The sequence below is a fragment of the Conger conger genome, chromosome 15, assembly GCF_963514075.1.
Source record: "Conger conger chromosome 15, fConCon1.1, whole genome shotgun sequence".
Lineage (NCBI taxonomy): Eukaryota > Metazoa > Chordata > Actinopteri > Anguilliformes > Congridae > Conger > Conger conger.
In genome coordinates this window covers 26,286,529-26,305,642 of record NC_083774.1, presented here as the reverse complement: position 1 = coordinate 26,305,642, position 19,114 = coordinate 26,286,529, and the positions used below count along the sequence as shown (strand labels likewise).

At 41.4% G+C, this 19,114-nt stretch overlaps 1 protein-coding gene across 2 annotated transcripts; it reads right to left on the bottom strand.

Annotated features, from left to right (window-relative positions):
• Positions 1-859: 859 nt before the first annotated feature.
• On the bottom strand, positions 860-15,560 carry fbxo3 (F-box protein 3). 2 transcript variants are annotated; one of them, XM_061222684.1, is made up of 11 exons: positions 15,436-15,560; positions 14,511-14,600; positions 13,038-13,201; positions 12,122-12,236; positions 11,409-11,613; positions 9,640-9,685; positions 8,169-8,253; positions 7,545-7,667; positions 6,439-6,554; positions 5,377-5,564; positions 860-4,202 (listed from the first exon to the last, which is right to left on the bottom strand). In XM_061222684.1, exons 1-11 carry the CDS (start codon positions 15,525-15,527, stop codon positions 4,071-4,073), a joined length of 1,356 nt encoding a protein of 451 aa, XP_061078668.1. In that variant the 5' UTR covers positions 15,528-15,560; the 3' UTR covers positions 860-4,070. The 2 variants fall into 2 exon arrangements, with proteins under 2 accessions (XP_061078668.1, XP_061078669.1); XM_061222685.1 differs by having other exon boundaries at positions 860-4,199.
• Positions 15,561-19,114: the final 3,554 nt, after the last annotated feature.

Genomic DNA, 19,114 nt, shown 5'->3' with positions numbered 1-19,114 from the left:
TTAGGTACCTTTTTTCATACTGATCCATCTGAGCATGATGGGTGCCGTTGATTATAAAATCATTTTAGTTTGAACTCTGTCACATATACAGACAGCACTTTTCGTTTCATTGTCCATTACCTGGTTCCATGCACCTTTAGTAAGAACTTAACTTTACAATCTTGACTGAGCGCAACACTTTCTTTGTGGGCTTTTGAACATTTTCTCTTAAAAAGTCTTACAATTCAGCAAACCACCACTAATGGCAGCGATGCTAGCTAGATGTGTACAGTGCTGTAACAAAAAGTGCCCACACAAATGTGCTTTACCTGCAAATCGTGAGCCGAGAATGATAACTGACATTTTTGAAAAAAACCCCCAAAAAAACAAGTTAGTGTCAGAAATATGTTGCTTATACTGAATAATGCATGTGTGAAGTCTTATGCAAAAATGCTATTTCAAAGTATGAAAAAATGCAAAATTTAAAAGTCAAATCTGTTTGGAGGCCATTCACTTTGGAATCTTTGAAGCTCAATATCTCAGTTTGCATAAAGGGTGATGTGATAAGTACATAACACCCACATTTGATATCTCTGCAAGGACAAGAAAGCCATGTAGCGTGGGTCCAGCAATGCCACCTGTGGGACATCAAATGGAACTCATTCTTGTCTGTAACAACCAACAGTGAAATGTGTCAATGTCAATTTCTTAAAATACATTTTAAAACATCCATGTATAAAAAAAGGCATTCAAATTAACAGTAGATTAGCAGTACAATGTAATTTACCCTGAAATAACATGATAGGACCTCCAATGGGACACATACAGGTAGTGACTTTTTGTTTCTGATGTCTTTGTGCAGAATAAACATTTAACGATGTAAATATACAGCATTTATTGTTTATTCCCCCCCCCTTTCCTCAAACATAGAAAAACAAAAACAAACATTTATAAAAATGGTGATAATGAACAATACCCCAATGTAAATCAGAGGGACATTAAAGTAATCATCCAGATTAACCTAAAGATTGATTTCACAGCTTTTACAAAGATAACATTTCTTAAAAAGTATTCAAAAGAACTTTAAAGTTCCTCTTAAAGTCAGTGTAATCTGCTATTAGCCGAATGTACTTTTAAAGAGAAGCCACATAAATGGAAGTGCTCATTAAATCACAAAGGGGAGGAGTCTGTATTTCTGCCTGACAAATCAGCAAGGGAGACATCCACAGGTTTGCTAAAAAATAAAGTCTCACTTTTACTTTCAACACTTTCAAGTGTTCATTTAATCCAAATGGGCATCTGTATCAAAATAAAAAGGTGAATATCTTCTTGCCAGACAGGCCTATGGGAAATTTCCAAGGGAAGCTGATGCCTGCCTTTTAAAACTCTGAGTGACCCATATTCCCAATTCCTTCTTCTGACGCCTTCGGCAGGACTGAGAAGAAGGAATTGGGAATATAGGTCTAAACTTCCTTAGAAGAAGTTTAGTTAGCTTTGCTGCTAACGTGCTAACTCACCAACAGACCTCACCATCAGTATCAGCACATTCTTGGGACAGTGCCCTGATCAGCTGAATGAAAGCAGTTGTAAAAACACAATGCAATTAAATGTAACCAGTCCTCCCAAGTCATTTTGCTTTACTTGAGTAAAAAAAAAAAAAACAGATTGTTGCCGGTTCTAGCTGAGCCTGCAGTGTTTTGGCACATTTCAGACAGTACAATGGCGACAAACAATTCTAATTCTACTGAGGTCTGGCAACCAGAACCTAATAGAATTTCCCCAAAACAAGAAGATGCAACTGAAAGACCGCAAGAAAACATTGTTCTGTATTCCCGAGGCATTCATAGCAACACACGTTTTGAGGTGTCAAAATACACACAGTGATCACTTTATTAGGTATGCTATCGGGGGCTTAGGGCAGATATGTTCTATTCACTCTGTAAAGCGTCTTTGTGACAGTTTTCTGTGAAAAGCACTGTACAAAATAAATTGAATTGAATAAACCTGTACAGCAGCTTGTTAATGCAAATGTTTAAATCAGTCAATCATGTGGCAGCAACTAAATTCATAAAAGCATACAGACGTGGTCAAGAGATTCAGCTGTTTTTCAGACCAAATGTCAGAATGGGGAAGAAATGTGTCCTAAGTGACTTTGACCGTGGAATGATTGTTGGTGCCAGACAGGGTGGTTTGAGTATTTCAGAATCTCCTGGGATTTTCACACACAGTCTCTAGGGTTTGCAGAGAATGGTGTGAAAAACCAAAAACATCCGGTGAGCAGCAGGTATGCCGGCAAATATGCCTTGTTAATGAGAGAGGTCAGAGGAGAAAAGTCAGACTGGTCGAAGGTGACAGTAACACAAATAACCACACATTACACTGTGGTATGCAGAAGAGCATCTCGGAACACACAATGCGTCAAACCTCCAAGTAGATAGGCGACAGCAGCATAAGACTTAATAAGTGTAATACAAAAAGTCTAATAAATACCTAATAAAGTGCTCACTGAGTGTATATCGATAGGGTTGATTCAGTGTGAAAACATGGCAAGAGGAAAAAGAAAAAAAAACTTTTCTAGAGTTGCAGGAGAACTGTAAAACGGTTCTGAGCTTACTGTGCACTACAAACAAGTCCAGCAACATGCAATGTGAAGGTCGAGTGCCATGGCCGACAAAACCCGTACATTTGATGCTCACCGCTTCTCAAAATTAAATTTTACGCTACTCTATTTTTTTTATGATCTAACCTAAATATTTCATTAATTCTGTACATCAGCTTGAGGGAGTTCAGGTGGGAAGAGACCAAGGATATAACATCTTTTGTACATTTTATTATATGTTTTGTATATGCTTGCTTTCATCTGAAACACTAACTCCCAGTTTACCCCACTCACAAAAGATCACCATCACGCACAGCTCACACAAAAAAAAGGGGCAAAAACCTGGTAGAGCAAAAAGTATTTCCGTCCGTGTCTGCAGCAATGCCACAAGAGACAGACATAAAACAGAAGGCAACGTCCTGTGCCAAACACTCTTTTCTAAAGCTTTTTTTGCTCCCCGATGCTCAGATTCTGAGAAAACAGCATTCAGAAATATTTCAAAAGAGCACCATTTAACTTTCCAGCATGTTGTGTGGACTCCAATAAACACAGCCAGTAATTCACGACATGATCACTCATCTCAGGGGATTTCAAACTTGGTCCTGGGGACCACCGTTAAGGCTTGTTTGTATTACAGCCAGTCTCTTGATCAATGAAATTTGCTGAAAACGCACGTTTGAATTCATACACAATTATTTTTTAACGTAAAGCTTCTACTAACACAATGCAGGTGTGTCCTGTTGTTCTGTTGTTAAACTTTATTTTTTGTCCCAAAAAAATGGTTTAGCTTTAGTGGCCACTTTCATCAGTTGGCCCCACCGAGGTTGTAATGGCAGCTAGGAAGAAAACCAGCGTACACAGTGGGTGGGTTTGAAAACCCCTGATTTGGATCATCAGTTATAATAGAAAAAGACTTTGTGCTCAAGGGTAAACTCTCATTCCAAATAAACCTTGCAACCTTTCATTTTTTAAATCCTACTTAAAATTTGGAATATACACAGTCAATGCAAGCGGACCTCAGGTCATCCAATCAAAACCAGAGGTGGACCAGAGTGCGAGTAAACCATGTGGTGGGGAATACCTCGCTCTCCTCATGGACGATACTATAGGCAGTTATGAAATGCCTTTTGTAGTGGGACTCCCAGCCACATCTGGAACCGGCACGGTCCAAAATTGATCCGAGGGGGCCACCGCTATCCAAAAAAAAGTGCTCCGCCTAAAATTTATATTAGGGGCCCTCAATGGCTTTCTCAAAAACTAAAAAATAAAAGAAAAAGAGATTGCGACTGGGACAGAATGAGGTACAACACCAACTCTGCTGTGGTTTGCACAAGGGGTAGGCTTCTCACCTGAAAGCAAAGACCCGTTGAGAAAATAAACCATAGAAGAAGAAAAAACAAAAACAAAACAAACAAACCAAGCTGCTAGATTTTAAAACCCCACCCGCTCCCGTGTCCCATTGAGCTGGGAAGCCCGGCGATAGAAAAGTCTGTTAGATGTGGCGCGGACAGCGGCCACTTGGGGCGGGGATGTTCAGGCCGTGGTGCTCGCCCTCGTCGTAGTCGTCCGTGTCCGAAGAGTTCTCATTAAACGGTGTGCCGGTGACATCATTCGCTGAGCCCTGCTGGGGAACGGAACAACGGAGGTCATGTGACTGGGGCCAGATTGAAGGGAGGGTCATGTGACCAGGGTTGGACTGAGGGGGAGGCCATGGCTTCCTCTGAAATCGCATAGTATGTACTACACACTATATATGTATACTATCATTCAGCGTACACAAGGCGGTTTTGGTATACGAGTAAAAATACATACTACACGACACGTGACTTACATATTACATACGACTTCATGTAAGAAAAACAAAAAAAAACATTTCAAATGTAAATACTGATTTGAACTACTTTCTGCTAAGCATAATGAAAGGTATTACATATCAATTGTTCAACTGTTTTGGCGCTTTGGTTTGAACAGCGGCCGCTTGGGTCGTGACCTGTTGCAGTGCATTATGGGATACCCAGTGTCCACATCCTATGATATTGTAGTAGTATGACATCCGAGTAGTTTTAGTAAACTATTTTAGACAAATTGAACAACTATGGTTTTGGAAATATGAATACTATCTTTAGATACTAAACAGTAAGCTAGTATAAGATTTTAGACCCGTGTAACTGGGACCAGCCTTAGGGGAGGGTCATGTGACTTTGGCTGTTCTGAGGGGAAGGTCATGTGACTGGGGCCACTCGCCAGCTGTTTTTAAACCTCCAACAACCTGATAGATCTGGCATTTCTGCCACAAAGGCACACCCATGAGACAGTCCCCATTTTACGATCCCTAGTGTCATAGGGACCGTGCTGCACATATCACACTGTGACCAGGGCCCATCAAAGCCTATAATAATACGACAACAATAATAATATGACCATCTGTATCAGTATTATGTCATCTTTTACATTACATTACATTATTGGCATTTTGGCAGACGCTCTTATCCAGAGCGACGTACAGTTGATTAGACTAAGCAGGAGACAATCCTCCCCTGGAGCAATGCAGGGTTAAGGGCCTTGCTCAAGGGCCCAACGGCTGTGCGGATCTTATTGTTGCTACACCGGGATTAGAACCACCAACCTTGCGTGTCCCAGTCATTTACCTTAACCACTACGCTACAGGCCGCCCTTATCTTGCAGAATAAACCGGCAATGTGTTCATACAGTCACCTAAGTCTAAGTGATTTTAAATGCTCTGGAGGCATCTCAAACAGGAGAATCGAACTGCTCATGGTGACCCCCGGGGTACTCACAGCCCGCACGGCCGACACGCGGAAGGGGGGGCAGACCATATGGAATCGGGGAATGGAGACGTTGAAGACCTCCTCCTTCTTCAGGCGATGGAAGGAGTAGTGGCCCTCCATCTGCTCAGAGGTGGTGGAGAAGGTGGTGCAGCTGGCGTACTCATGCACCTTCCCGGGTGACATCACCGGGAACTCCCCTAGCGACAGAAACCACAGGGACGGCTCAGTCTGCATTTCACTTAGATAAGAAGTTGCGGGTTCAAATATCAGGCAGGAACAGGTGAACTACAGGCAGGTGAACTACCGGCAGGTCATCATTTTATAAATGAGCTTATTCAACTCTAGGGAAAAGGAATCCCAGAAAGACTAATTCAAGGGAAAGTAGTCAGAGTACACTTAAAGACAAAAGGCAAAGAATTTACATTTTGATGTTACCCGACGTGATGTAGAAACCGCAAATGAAAAGACCAAGTCTGTTCTCAGCCTTTTGTCTTTAAGCATGCTCCTTACGACTTACTCTCGTTTCGAAACCACAGCCTAATGGTTTTTGGACAGAATTATTCTAGCATTGGCATTTCAAGGCCCAACTGACAGTCCTGGAGCCAAATGAGCACTGGCCCAATTTGTTTCCCCTACCACCTTCCCTCAACAGGCTTTGCCTTTTGCCCGGCCGTCATTGTAAATAAGAATTTGTTCTTAATGACTTACCTCATTAAATAAAATAAAAAAATAATTTAAAAATAAATTGTGAAAATGATGTTGTCATTTTCTCTTGCTCACTGTAAGTGCACCCATTGTAAAAATGGTATGTTACACACCCATCAGTAACTAATGAGATAACCAACGGCACATTTATGAATGTATTATGCTGCTGATTGGGTAGCCATGGGTGGTTAGCTTTAGCATGGCGTTATTTGTTAGCCATGGTTAGCTAGCGTGGTTATAGGGCGTATGAGTTGCCATAGTCGGCTAGCTTTGTCGTGAGCCTGCTGATTTGCTTTGTTATCAGGAGGCTGATGAGTTTGACTTGTTATGGGATCTAGATCAAAGAGGATGCGGGTCGTCCCTCACCTACAACGCCAGGGCCCCGTACTTCCTCCACGTTTCCGTTGGCGTTGGTGATCTTCCAGTATCTGCTGTCCAGCTGGCAGGCATTCTCTGGCAGAGCGTCCTTTGACATCTCAATCCTGCGGAGATCACAAGCCAGGGATGAACGCAAATGATAAAATTAGTTGTTTTTCAATCCTGGATGCTGATTGGCTGAGTACCGAAGAGATTTGATGCAGGTTTAAATATGTGAAGGCTGGTCACAACAAATATTGAAATTGAATTATTTAACAGTTTACTGCTCTTTCAATTTCTCAATATTTAGAACTTCATTACTTTTAAAAGCATCTTTGCTTTACATATTTTGTAGTGCCTAAGGCTTTTGCACAGTGCTGTATATGCACTCTTAATAAAAAATTAAGAACAAAACTTGCCAATAATAAACACATGTAATTCATGTGTTGTGTTCAAATGTTCAAACATATGGGACAACTATATATTCCTATTACAGTACATTTCCTTTCAATGTTTTTTTGTATGTAGCAATCTATTTGTTTCTGAAAAACATAGGTGTCAATAATGTTGGCACCCCTAACAATTATTGTAAATAAAATCAAACAAAGTGAAATTGTCAATAAAATAGTACTTAATTTAGTTCATCTCAGTATGAAGGGACTATAGTATGCCATTTCATCACTTCCTGTTTCATTAGAATATAAAATGAAGTCCCTTTATCATCCATAAGCATGGGAAAAGCCAAATATCTGTCAATTCAGAAGAGACAGAGAAGTCCAAACAGAAATGGATCGGGGACAACAAAATCGATATTTTGCAATGGCCATCTCATTCGCCTCATCAAAAACCTGTGGGCTGAACTGAAGAGGGCAGTCGATAAGTCCAAACCAAAGAATATGAAGGATCTTGCAAGGACCTGCATTGAGGAAAGATCCAAAATCCTCCAAACCTTAACCTTGTCAAGCATTGCAGGAAAAGACTCCATGAGTTGGATGCACCAAATACTAAACCAGGGGATCTAATTATTATGAGACCTTGATTTTGGTGGTATTTTCACCATTCTCCTCATTTTAGGGGACCAAAAGTAAGTAATGAACAGGCTTGGTGGGCGGTACCTGATCCGATATGTAAAGAAGAAATGCGGAGGATGGACAGAGCTCAGCTCAGGGAGGAAGGAGGTAGACACAGACACTTTGATGTCCCCAGTGGTGGCTACGCATTCCTTGTCATGGACATACCTTGAGGAGTGAAATTGAGAGTGAGAACATGACAAAGTGACAACCTGAGATGTTTTGAGCACCTGACACTTTATTCTTGTTTTGCACTGGACTTTCCTCTTAAGACTTTCAACATCTTACATCTACGGATACATGAAATGGTCTATGGGGTGGGGTTATGCGTTTTGTGATTGTTTGTCATTCTGGCATGAGCACGACAAGACATTCAACAACAGTAAGTTGTATGGCAATAAAGTATTGAATCTTGAATCTTGATAAGGGTGACATTTGCACAATTGTGTGGGCAAGCTATACACCAAATATTTTAAAACTTTAACAAAAACAACAACAATAACAACAACAACAAGAAATGCTAAAACCATCCAACCATGTATTTGTCCCCGCAATTCAACATATTATCATACAGAAAATTCACGCTGTACTCGCATATATTTAGCAGAGCTAATGAGCTAAGAGCTCAAAGGCCTAAGCACTCATGTCCTGTGCTGGCAGAAGTCATACCTGAAGATCTGGTCCCGGATTATGGGATACTCGCCCGTCACCACATTGTAGACATATGAGGTAAACCACTCCGTAAAGCTAGAGCCTGGAAGAAAGATTTGGCACAAACACAAGGGGATTCAAATGCACAACAGCAAGACAACCAATTGGTTCTGATGCAGAATCGGTGAAACAGACAGCATCGCCAAAACCAGCTGTCCTTATAACGACTGTAAAGAAATACGTCTAATAATACGGAAAGGTGTTTTTTTTTGCTATTTTTCTGAAATCTCACAGCATTCAAGATCTGAACTGTAGCTTCTATCTTTGGAATCCATTCTTTACAATGGCGCAGAAGAATGGAGATAAACTGACGTGACTGCATTGTTAGGAGTGCGATTCAATTTCCTTTTTTCCAGGCTAACATATTATATACTGGGCTCCAAAATGATTGGCACCCTTGACAAAAAGTGCTCTAAACTCCATCCATCCATCATCACCCGCTTATCCGGAGTCGGGTCGCGGTGGCAGTAGGCAAAGCCGGGTATTCCAGGCGTCCCTCTCCCCAACAACTCATTCCAGCTCCTCCTGGGGGATCCCGAGGCGTTCCCAGGCCATGAGAGATGAATGATCTCTCCAGCGGGCTCTGGGTCTACCTTGGGGTCTCCGCCCAGTTGGACAAGCCCGGAAAACCTCCAAAGGGAGGCGCCCAGGAGGCATCCTGATCAGATGCCCAAACCACCTCAATTGGCTCCTTACGACGCGAAGGAGCAGCGGCTCTACTCCGAGCTCCCTCCGGATGTCCGAGCTCCTCACCCTATCTCTAAGGCTGAGCCCGGCCACCCTACGGAGGAAGCTCATTTCAGCAGCTTGTATACACGATCTCGTTCTTTCGGTCACTACCCAAAGCTTGTGACCATAGGTGAGGGTTGGGACGTAGATCGACCGGTAAATCGAGAGCTTCGCCTTCTGGCTCAGCTCCCTCTTCACCACGACGGTCCGGTGCAACGCCTGCATTACTGCTGACGCTGCACCGATCCGCCTGTCGATCTCACGCTCCCTTCTACCCTCACTCGTGAACAAGACCCCGAGATACTTGAACTCCTTCACTCTTTCACTTTGATTTTATTCACAATAATTGCTCGGGGTGCCAATAATATTGGTTTAATAGTGAAAAAAAAAATAGATTACTGAATACATGAGAGTAAATCTACTGAGATACAAATATATAGTTGTCCCATATGTTTGAACATAATGCATAAATGATCCATATTGTTTATTATATGCTACATTTTTATTAAGGGTGCCAATAATTCTGGAGTGCACAGCATATGACACATTAGAAATGAGACAATTTTATATGATTTTTTTTGCTTCTAAAGGCTTAACAAATTCTTACTGATAATGATAATTGTGTCCTATGACTGTGTATTGTAATTGTAATTTTGCCATATTCAGTAGCAGAAATTAATAATCAAACATACACACCAACCTGTAATGAACATGTCAATTGCGGAGGGGTCTTGTGCCATCTGATCCTATGATTTAAGAAAAGGAAATACAGAAGTTAACTTTAAGACAGTGCTGAAGAGGAGCTAGCGTAAGAATGAAAAACAAATCACCATGACTTTTCAGCTCCCACTGACACAGTTCTCCCTCTGGAAAATGGTAGAGAGAAACAGCTAGACATACAGAGCGCCTTGAATTCTATACTCTCATGAATCCCATAGTATACTGTAAGGCAGACCTTTTCTACAGAGCAGCTGCCTCATAGAATAATGTCCCTTTGCATGTTTGGGCTTCTCAAAAAACGTTTCTGCCAGCTCAAAACTCTTCTCTTTTTTTTTTTTGACAATCCTAAAGTTGCCTTTTGAGCTGAGCTGACATTACTGTCGCCCTATCACTCCATAAATACACTCTGGTTTACGGTGGACCTCAGACGGCATCTCAGGAAAACGACCGTGAGTTCATGGACCTCAGGTGGACATGGGCCTCTATTGATGGAAAACATCCGTGGGTGTATGGAAAACAGTCCTCTGATCTATAAAAAAAGGCCCTCGGTCTATGGAAAATGGCCTGGACCCATTTGAAGTGACGTTACATTCAGTAAAAAAGTTGATTCTGATAGATGTATCCTTTTGTTGAGTAGGTTACGTTAATGTTGAACGTTTTGCTAAAGCGGAATTTTTTTTTGGGTTGAGACATTTAAGCACCCTGTTTGTAAAAAGCTGTTAAATTGTTCTTTTTACTCAAATTTATTCAGATTGTTTTTAATTTAAATTTATTTTAAGGGAGTAACATGGTGGTTGAATGTGACAGTAGCCTACTCGACAAAAGGATAAATCTCTCAGGATTGTCCATGTTTACTTAATGTAACGTGACTTCAAATTGTTGGATACTTTTGGTTCCAAGTCATGCTCAAGCGAATGTCTCTTTACATTACATTAGATTATTGGCATTTTGGCAGACGCTCTTATGTAGAGCGACGTACAGTTGATTAGTCTAAGCAGGAGACAATCCTGCCCAGGAGCAATGCAGGGTTAAGCGCCTTGCTCAAGGGCCCAACGGCTGTGCGGATCTTATTGTGGCTACACCGGGATTAGAACCACCAACCGTGCGTCTCCCAGTCATTTACCTCTCTGAAATGTAAACAAACATGGTGGTGCCCACAAAGATAATGGTGGCTAGCTAACTAGCCACTGAATAGCAGCAGCTATACTACTGAACTCGCACACAACAGCCACCGCTACAATAACATTAAAGTGCCTAATGTTAGCTAGCTAGCTTCCCAACAGGGTTACTGTTGTCGTCGGCAGCTGGTGAAATTAGATTTTTAAAAATTTCAACAGTAGCATGCTACAGCGAACACAGTACATTGGAGATCGAAGGACGTGTTTTATAGACCGAGGGGACTCTTTCCATAGATCAAGGGATATTTCAACTGAGGGCTGTTTTCCATTCACCCATGGACATTTTCCATAGAGGTCCATGAACTAAAGATCGTGAGATGTTGTCTGAGGCCCACCACACTGGTTTGCTGTTGTGTACCGTGTTGGGGTGCTGTCCAGGATCACTCTCATAGTTGACTACTTTTAATACAATTATGACTCTCTTTTAGCCTAAAAGATGGCTATAAAGCACACTTTTGACTCTTAATTGAAAGACTTTTGTGTCCGGGTGAAAGGAGGTTGGGCAGGATGGGCAAAGCAGGGCAGGGGGAGGTTGGGCAGGGCAGTTCGGGGCAGGATGGCGCTTTCTCACGGGGCAGTGGTAGAAGATCTCGCTGCAGGCCCGCCCCTCCAGGCTCTCCAGGGCCATGTACTGGCTGAGGCCGGTGTGGAAGCAGAAGGTGAGGGGCAGGCACTGCTTCATGCCCTTCCGGTGCTGGAAGCCCCCTGCCGCTGTCTCGATGTCCAGCAGGTCTTCAGAGCGGTAGTGATTGGACAGGGCCATGCTGCCCATTAACCTGCAGGAAGAGAGGTGCCACACACTATAAGTGACTGGAGAGGGCCATGAAGAGGTAAATAAGGACAGAAAATCATAGTGATGCATCGAATGACTTAGTCGTTAATTACGGTTTAGGATTCAACTTGAATTCTGATTGTTTAAATATATCAATGTAAAGGTTTAACGTACTGCAGTGTAATTTTTTGTAATCGTTACTTGTCATTATTCCTTATTTTTTAACAATTTAAAATGTATGTTACTGGACTTTCCAAACAACCCATAATGAGGTGCTACAGTCTGTAGTCCTAAAACCCAGAAGAGAGTTCAAATTTTGATCCACGGCTTCCCTCGGCAGATTACCCATGCTTTTTTCCCATAAGGATTCCCCGGTAATTAGCATACTGAGGGAACCCATGGCCAAAGAAACTGTCGGGTTGGCCTACAAAAAGACATCACCAATGTAACACTCTATTGCTGAAGGCTGCATATATTTGAGGTTCTCCTGCACAGAGTAGGTATTCTCATACCCTGGCACCACCAGCTTCTGGCCGTTGTGTATCCGGAAAGAGCAGCGGTAGTCATTGGGCAGCCTGCAGCCAATCTGGGCTTCAATGGCATTCAGGTCATCCTCCTTTGCTCCTTCTGTTCCAAAAGAAAGATTAATATGTAAAAATAAATAAATAAATACAGAACAATGAAGAAAAATATACACTACTGCGCAAAAGACTTAGGCACATGTAAAAAAAATCCATAAAGCAAAGATGCATTCAAAAATAATGAAATTAACTGAAGGAAGATGAAAAGAGGAATCGTGCATGAACACAGCGATGAACTGTAATTGGATATACTCAGCCCCACGTTGGACACAAAACTGAAAAAAATACAAATAAGAATGACCAGCTTTGCAAAGCTCATGAGTCATGACATACAGAGATAATGGTTCAATTCTGTGGTCATTTTTGATGCAATAGTTTTGGTACAATTGATTTGTCCCTGTTGGTGAGCTTCCGAATACGGTTCCTCTTTGGCAACGTAGTTTGCCTGTGTTTGGCACATATTGTCATAATTTTCAACACTGTTCCCCTAGCAACATAAAATAATTTCAGTTTTTGTGAGCAGTGCACATGCAATTTGGCATCAGCACTGACTATTCGGCGCCTTTTGGTTAGTTACCTTATGTTGCCTTGGAAATTTGCACATCAAAGTGCAGACTGTTATCAGAGCTACTTCATAGCGTACACATACAGCAAATTGGCATTCAACTTTAGTAACTCTAGTAGGTCTACTCAGGGAGAAGTCCTACTTTACATGTCATTTCCGGTATTTTGCCTAACCCCTGTACCTACACACATTCTGATATCTGCGATCCATACTACACTGTTACATTCACAAGCCTTAACCCATAAACCTGAAGGCACCGAGGCAGCAGAACATGGTACTGACCTTTCAAAGAGGCAATCATCCTGGGACATTTTTGATCAAGGTATCTCTTCAGGTCATCCCAGGCCTTCTTCAGTGTACTGTAGTGATCGATGTAACGGCCCATGTCGGCGTAATATTCCAGAAACAGATCTTTCCATGTCTGTCCCCTCTCGGATTTATCTGACCTGATCAAAAAAGACACCTCATCACCATAGACGTCATTGTGAGGCTTCCTGATCTCAGGCAGGGTGTACAATAGGTAGAAAAAGCTATGACTTCACCTTACACATAGAAAACAAAATATATACCGTGAAGTCTGTAAGTATTAAGACAGCGGTAAAATGTCTGTTATTTTGGCTCTACACTCCAGCACATTCATTTAAATGAAATAATATCATGTTACAGTACAGACTGTCACATTTAATTTGAGAATATTTATGGTGAAAAAAATTTGATTTGATTTACGTCCAAATCGGGTGATCCATGTAGGAATTTTATACAGTCTCCCCATTTTAAGGGGCCAAAAGTAATTGGACAGTTGGCTTCTCAGCTGTTTCTGATTAGTCAGGGGTACTCAATCGCTTCCATAGTGCAGGGTGAGTTCGGCGAGAAGAACGAGGGGGCATAAATAGAAATTGATAAAGGATAAATACTCATGACCTCCCAGACCTATTTGTGCAATGTTGGGACGAACTAGGTTCAACTTCTGAAGAAAGGGCTTAATTCATCAGTTGATGAACGACAGTTATGACACACAATGTAGAACCTTGGGTACTGTCATATGCCTTAAGAAGAGAAAACACTGCCATAAGTTAACACCCTGGTATGATGACAAAACAAGCTTAACGTCAACTTGAACGTGAATAACGTTCTACTTAATTGGAAGTAATCATCCATGCATGGAAATATATATATATATTTATTTATTTATTTTAATGCTCTCTGTGGCACCATTTTCATATCCCTCTTAATAAAGGAATAGAGGAACTTAATAAAGAAAACACAAACAATCCAAATGTCATGTTCAATGCTATGGCATTTTTTGCAGCAAATACTGCAAAAAATGCATTATGTTATATTACATATAAAAGAATATAAACTCATGACAAGGTGTTTTTGCATGAAGTATCATTACTTGGAAAGCCGGCACATAGGCTAGCTAGAGATAGCATTGGCATAGCCATTCTCAAATTCAAACGTCATGGTGAATCAGTGTTATGACACCAATTTCCTCGTGACGTTTATCTGCGGGTTACATCAGTTATGTCGTAACAGAATAGCGTTTGATTTCTGAGGATGAAATTATACAAATAATTGATGCGTTTAAAGAAATAGCCTATTGTGTAACTTGCATGCATACATAATCATGACACAAGAAGAAAAAAATACTTCTAACACTAGCCCATTCTGCACAAATGTATCACACAAATAAAGTACGGGTATAATTACAAAAGAAATGACAAAATAACATTTCATTATTAGAAAGCTACGTACTCAGATAAAAGCCAGTATTTTTGGCAGAGTCCCTTCCAGAGTGGGTTGTGATTGCACAGCTCATGAAGTCGACGGCTCACGTAACTGCAGCTGAAAAAGTAGTCTTAGTTAGCAAAGCCATTTGCTAACTAACAACATAAACAATAGCTTGGTGGCAGGAGTATTCACAAACTACGACTACTGATCAATAATCAGACTGACACGTAACTAGCCTAGATAAAATGGAAATAAAATAACTTGCACAAGATGTTTAATGCAGCCTCATTAACAGACTCTCCACAGTACTGTCAGCAATTACGCATTAAAGTATAAAATTAAAGTAAACATGAAAAAAGCAATAAGACAAGGCAAACAACATAATGTGACATTAAAGCTAGCTAGTTAGCAACGCAGCAATGAATTGTGTCTAGCCGTAAGCTGTTATAACAGTGAAACCGCCGCTGTAACCCCTGACATTCTGTAACATAATCCGCTGATGATATAGCCAGCCGATGTCATACACTTCGTCCAATTTGTTAACTTTGTTTACAATTCAGTTCGCCAACTGGCAAAATAACTGCTGATCATATCGACCAACATTATCTTACAATTAGCTTGGCAGCTAACTATAAGCAGCTAATTCCACTGGGAGAAATAACACTGTGAACTGTTTATGTATAAATTGTTTACTGATACAGCCAAGTAAAATAAGAACACAAGTCGTTAAGTAATATGTCTCGAACAACTTGAAACACTCTAAACCGTGCCTCAGCAACAAACAACTTAACTACCAGGTAGGTAGCTAACATCACAACGAACGAAACAATGATGGAAGCTGGCAAGCTAATGCTACTTCTTTGGTGTTTTCTTCCTTTCTTTCGCTACCTTGCTAGATCAGTTGCGCAGCGTGAGAGTATGTGTCGACAGCAAAACTAGGTAAAGTTACCTGACAAAATCTCTGAAATCAAGGAAAGACAAAATCAACAGCAACGGATCCGAAGGTAATAACTCCAAGTTAAGCTCCATGGACGCCGCCATCTTGGAACCTGTCGATTAGAGTAGGATCCCTCCTCCTCCCGAGGTGACAAGCGGGCGGGGCCGCATGCTGCTTTGTTATCAAATAGCCCGCACATGGGGTAAAGCCACAGAACTGTAAAACAGATAGGGGACTAAGCAACCCGTGTAGCCTACTACAGAGATCAGGTGACCCACACTCCCCGTCACGTAAACTACAGTTTTGTTGACGAAAAGGGGGACCAGTAGGCAAAATATCTATTTAGCATTTTCTATGGATCATAAACGTATTCAGACACCATTGCTTTGATAGGTGCATTGCCTTCAGCCACACCTTACAATTTCCAGGACACACCACAAGAACCTACATTCAAAATACAATGTGAATTGTTAACATATAAACAAATGCAGTTATCCATTCATTTTTGCTCCTTCTCCAAGACACACTCAATTTGTTTGAGATATAAGTTGGCTCAAAATTCTGCAAAGCTGTTTTGCATCAGATATTGATTGTGGAAAAGCTAAGAAAATATAATATATAGCATTTCAGGTAAGGCTGACCATTTTTATGAATATTTAAGTAAATTATTTATTTTAGGTTTGGTGCTGTATGGATTTGCTTCAGGTACTACAGTGCACACACCAGCATGCCCTACCCTATCTAAACAGGGAGCACAATACATCTCTACTAAACAGGAGGAGTACCAGAAACCCCCTAGTATCTAGAAGCAGACTCAAACAACAGGTGGTAGCTGGGTGAGCACAATTTGTGCAGAAGCAAACAAGCAACCAGAGGCAGCGCAGGCAATGAGTACCAGAATCATCCCATTGCCAAATCCCAACACTGTGAGTACCCTCCTGTCTGAGCGGCCTGAAAGTTCAGGACAACCATACCGATATCCACCAACACAGACGGAACATGACTGTGATCCTGGATCAGATGCTAGTCATGCTAACATTATGTGACAGTGACAGAAACTGTAGACAGCAGAGCACCTGCTGCTTCCTGATAGATCAGGACGACCATACTGATAACCCCCAAATCCCCCAACATGGAGATGGAACACAACTATGATCCTAAATCAGACATTGGTAATGCTAATGCTATGTGACAGTGATAGAAACTATATGTACAGCAGAGCATCAGCTGTGGTAGAGCTCCCTGACCATATTTTCTCTGTGTATTCCATGCGTGCTGTTCATAAAATCAATAAAAGAACTGTCAGCCATTGCAAAAATAAGCTGTTAACTACCTGGGATAGTGTCTCTTTTGGTTCTGGTTGGTTTTGCTGCTTACAGTCTTTTTTCTACACTTTTACAATTGATACCTTTCTTGGCAGAAATGCTGATTGTCATTCTGACATATTATAATAGGTATTAAATGAGAGCTGTCATAAATCGTTAATGGCACATGTTTTATTGTTCCATTTTCATAACACTTTTTTACATTGCAAAACATGTCATCTGACACTCAAAAATATATATGACATACCGCTGATTTGTCAGTTCCTATGACAGTTTATGACTCATGACTCATCATGAAGCATTATGGAGTGCTGTCATGAAGGCATTATATGCACAGCATCAAATTAAGTGTTACTGAAACTTTTGGTAGCAGCATCAGCTTATTTAACCATAAGCTACAAGCCAATGCTCTAAAACCTTTATTTACTCATGCATTTATAACATGCATCCTGTTATGTTCAAATTTAGGGAACAGCAATAATGTTCCCGGGTCAAACTGACCCGGTGCATGTTTCACCATCTGAAAGTAGTATAAAAAGATATTTTTCTTCATAAACATTATCCATCCATCCATCCATTATCTGAACCCGCTTATCCTGAACAGGGTCGCAGGGGGGCTGGAGCCTATCCCAGCATACATTGGGCGAAAGGCAGGAATACACCCTGGACAGGTCGCCAGTCCATCGCAGGGCACACACACCATTCACTCACACCATTCACTCACACCATTCACTCACACACTCATACCTACGGGCAATTTAGACTCTCCAATCAGCCTAACCTGCATGTCTTTGGACTGTGGGAGGAAACCGGAGTACCCGGAGGAAACCCACGCAGACACGGGGAGAACATGCAAACTCCGCACAGAGAGGCCCCGGCCGACAGGGATTCGAACCCAGGACCTCCTTGCTGTGAGGCGGCAGTGCTACCCACTGCGCCATCCGTGCCGCCATAAACATTATCTTTAGGTCAATTAATATGAATTTAATTAATATTTAGTGGAATCAAGTTTTTCACCTCTTACAGATCCTGGTTTACTGATGAGAATCAATTCGTTTTCCATAAAAAAATTCTTTTCAAACTGTATTTCAAACTTTTTTCCTGTACACTGGCAAAAATATGTCATTCACCACATTTGCCTCAACACATTCTTATTTTACTTTTTTTTTTTTCCATCATTTTTGAAATAGTTTCTGTTATGGGGGCATGTTGATTAATTCAAACAACACATCTCTTCTGTTAGGTGTCAAACTGTCCCTTTAAATTCAAATATACATGTTGAAACTACATACTACATTGAATTTTTGACAATGTTTACAATGTTTACAACAGGAAACCTGAACATGAAGGAGAGATCAATTTGTTTGTGTGTGTGTTTGTGTGTGTGTGTGTGTGTGTGTGTGTGTCTATGAAGCACGTAAGTGGCAGTAGGTCACCACATGTTTTGGGCAAATACATTTTTTGCACTTGAAGCATGGTGCTCCTCCAATAGGCTTACCAGTGTATGCATATTCAATGCATAGCTTGAACAAGCTGCCCAGCTCTTTATGCCATATTTTGCTGGCATTGAAGGCATGTATTGCCTTCGACCTCTGAATGCCACCAGGCTTTCATCCACAATGACATTAGGACCTGGGTTGTAGAGTAGTGGCAGCCGCTCTACCCACTTGTCCCACACTGTCCTAATAGCTGCCAGTTTATCTCTCTCCCATCTGCCAGCTCTTTTCTCCCGATTATCAAACCTGATGACCCTTGAGAAAATATGTAAGATCTCCAAAGACATGGTGGCTCAGAATATGGCCCTGCCTGTCTCTGCATCCCACAGGCTGGCTGTCGATTCACCTTTGGACTTATAAACCCCAGCCAGGATGAGAAGCCCCAAATAAGCATGTAAGTGCTTATTGTCCAGTTCTCTCCACTCCTGCCCAAAAACATGCCTCCCTTCTGAATTAGTCATTTCTGGAACAACTTTCCGGATTGAATCAGGAATGACCAACTCAAAAGCAGATTTTATATCCGTGAAGTCACTGCCATCCTAGTGGGCCCTGGTGCTGCCTTTATTATGTTTGCAGCTGATGTTGTTCCCCGACGCCTGTTTGGGGGTGAGAACCATTCTATTTGACCATTTTTTTTCACCAAATTATGTGTGTGTGTGTGTGTGTTTGTCTGTCTCTCTGTCTGTCTGTGTGTCTGTCTGTATATGTATGCGCACTTCTGTGTGTGTGCGTGTGCAGGTGTGTGTGTGTTGGTGTGTGTGTGCATGTGTTTGTGTGTGTGGTTGGGTTGTCTCTGATATTGGAAAAGAAAAGAAATCAGTTTTGGTCTAAATTTGATAATTTTAGCCTTTGTATCCTCCATTATCACTG

What these genes read in the sequence shown, in the direction of transcription:
- fbxo3 (XM_061222684.1), bottom strand. Translation starts at nt 15,527, where the DNA reads ATGGCGGCGTCCATGGAGCTTAACTTGGAGTTATTACCTTCGGATCCG. An exon ending in GATTTCAGAGATTTTGTCAG is followed by an intron (nt 14,601 to 15,435) that starts GTAACTTTACCT and finishes CTACTTTTTCAG; the next exon opens with CTGCAGTTACGTGAGCCGTC. An exon ending in AGATCTTCTACCACTGCCCC is followed by an intron (nt 9,686 to 11,408) that starts GTGAGAAAGCGC and finishes CTTAAATCATAG; the next exon opens with GATCAGATGGCACAAGACCC.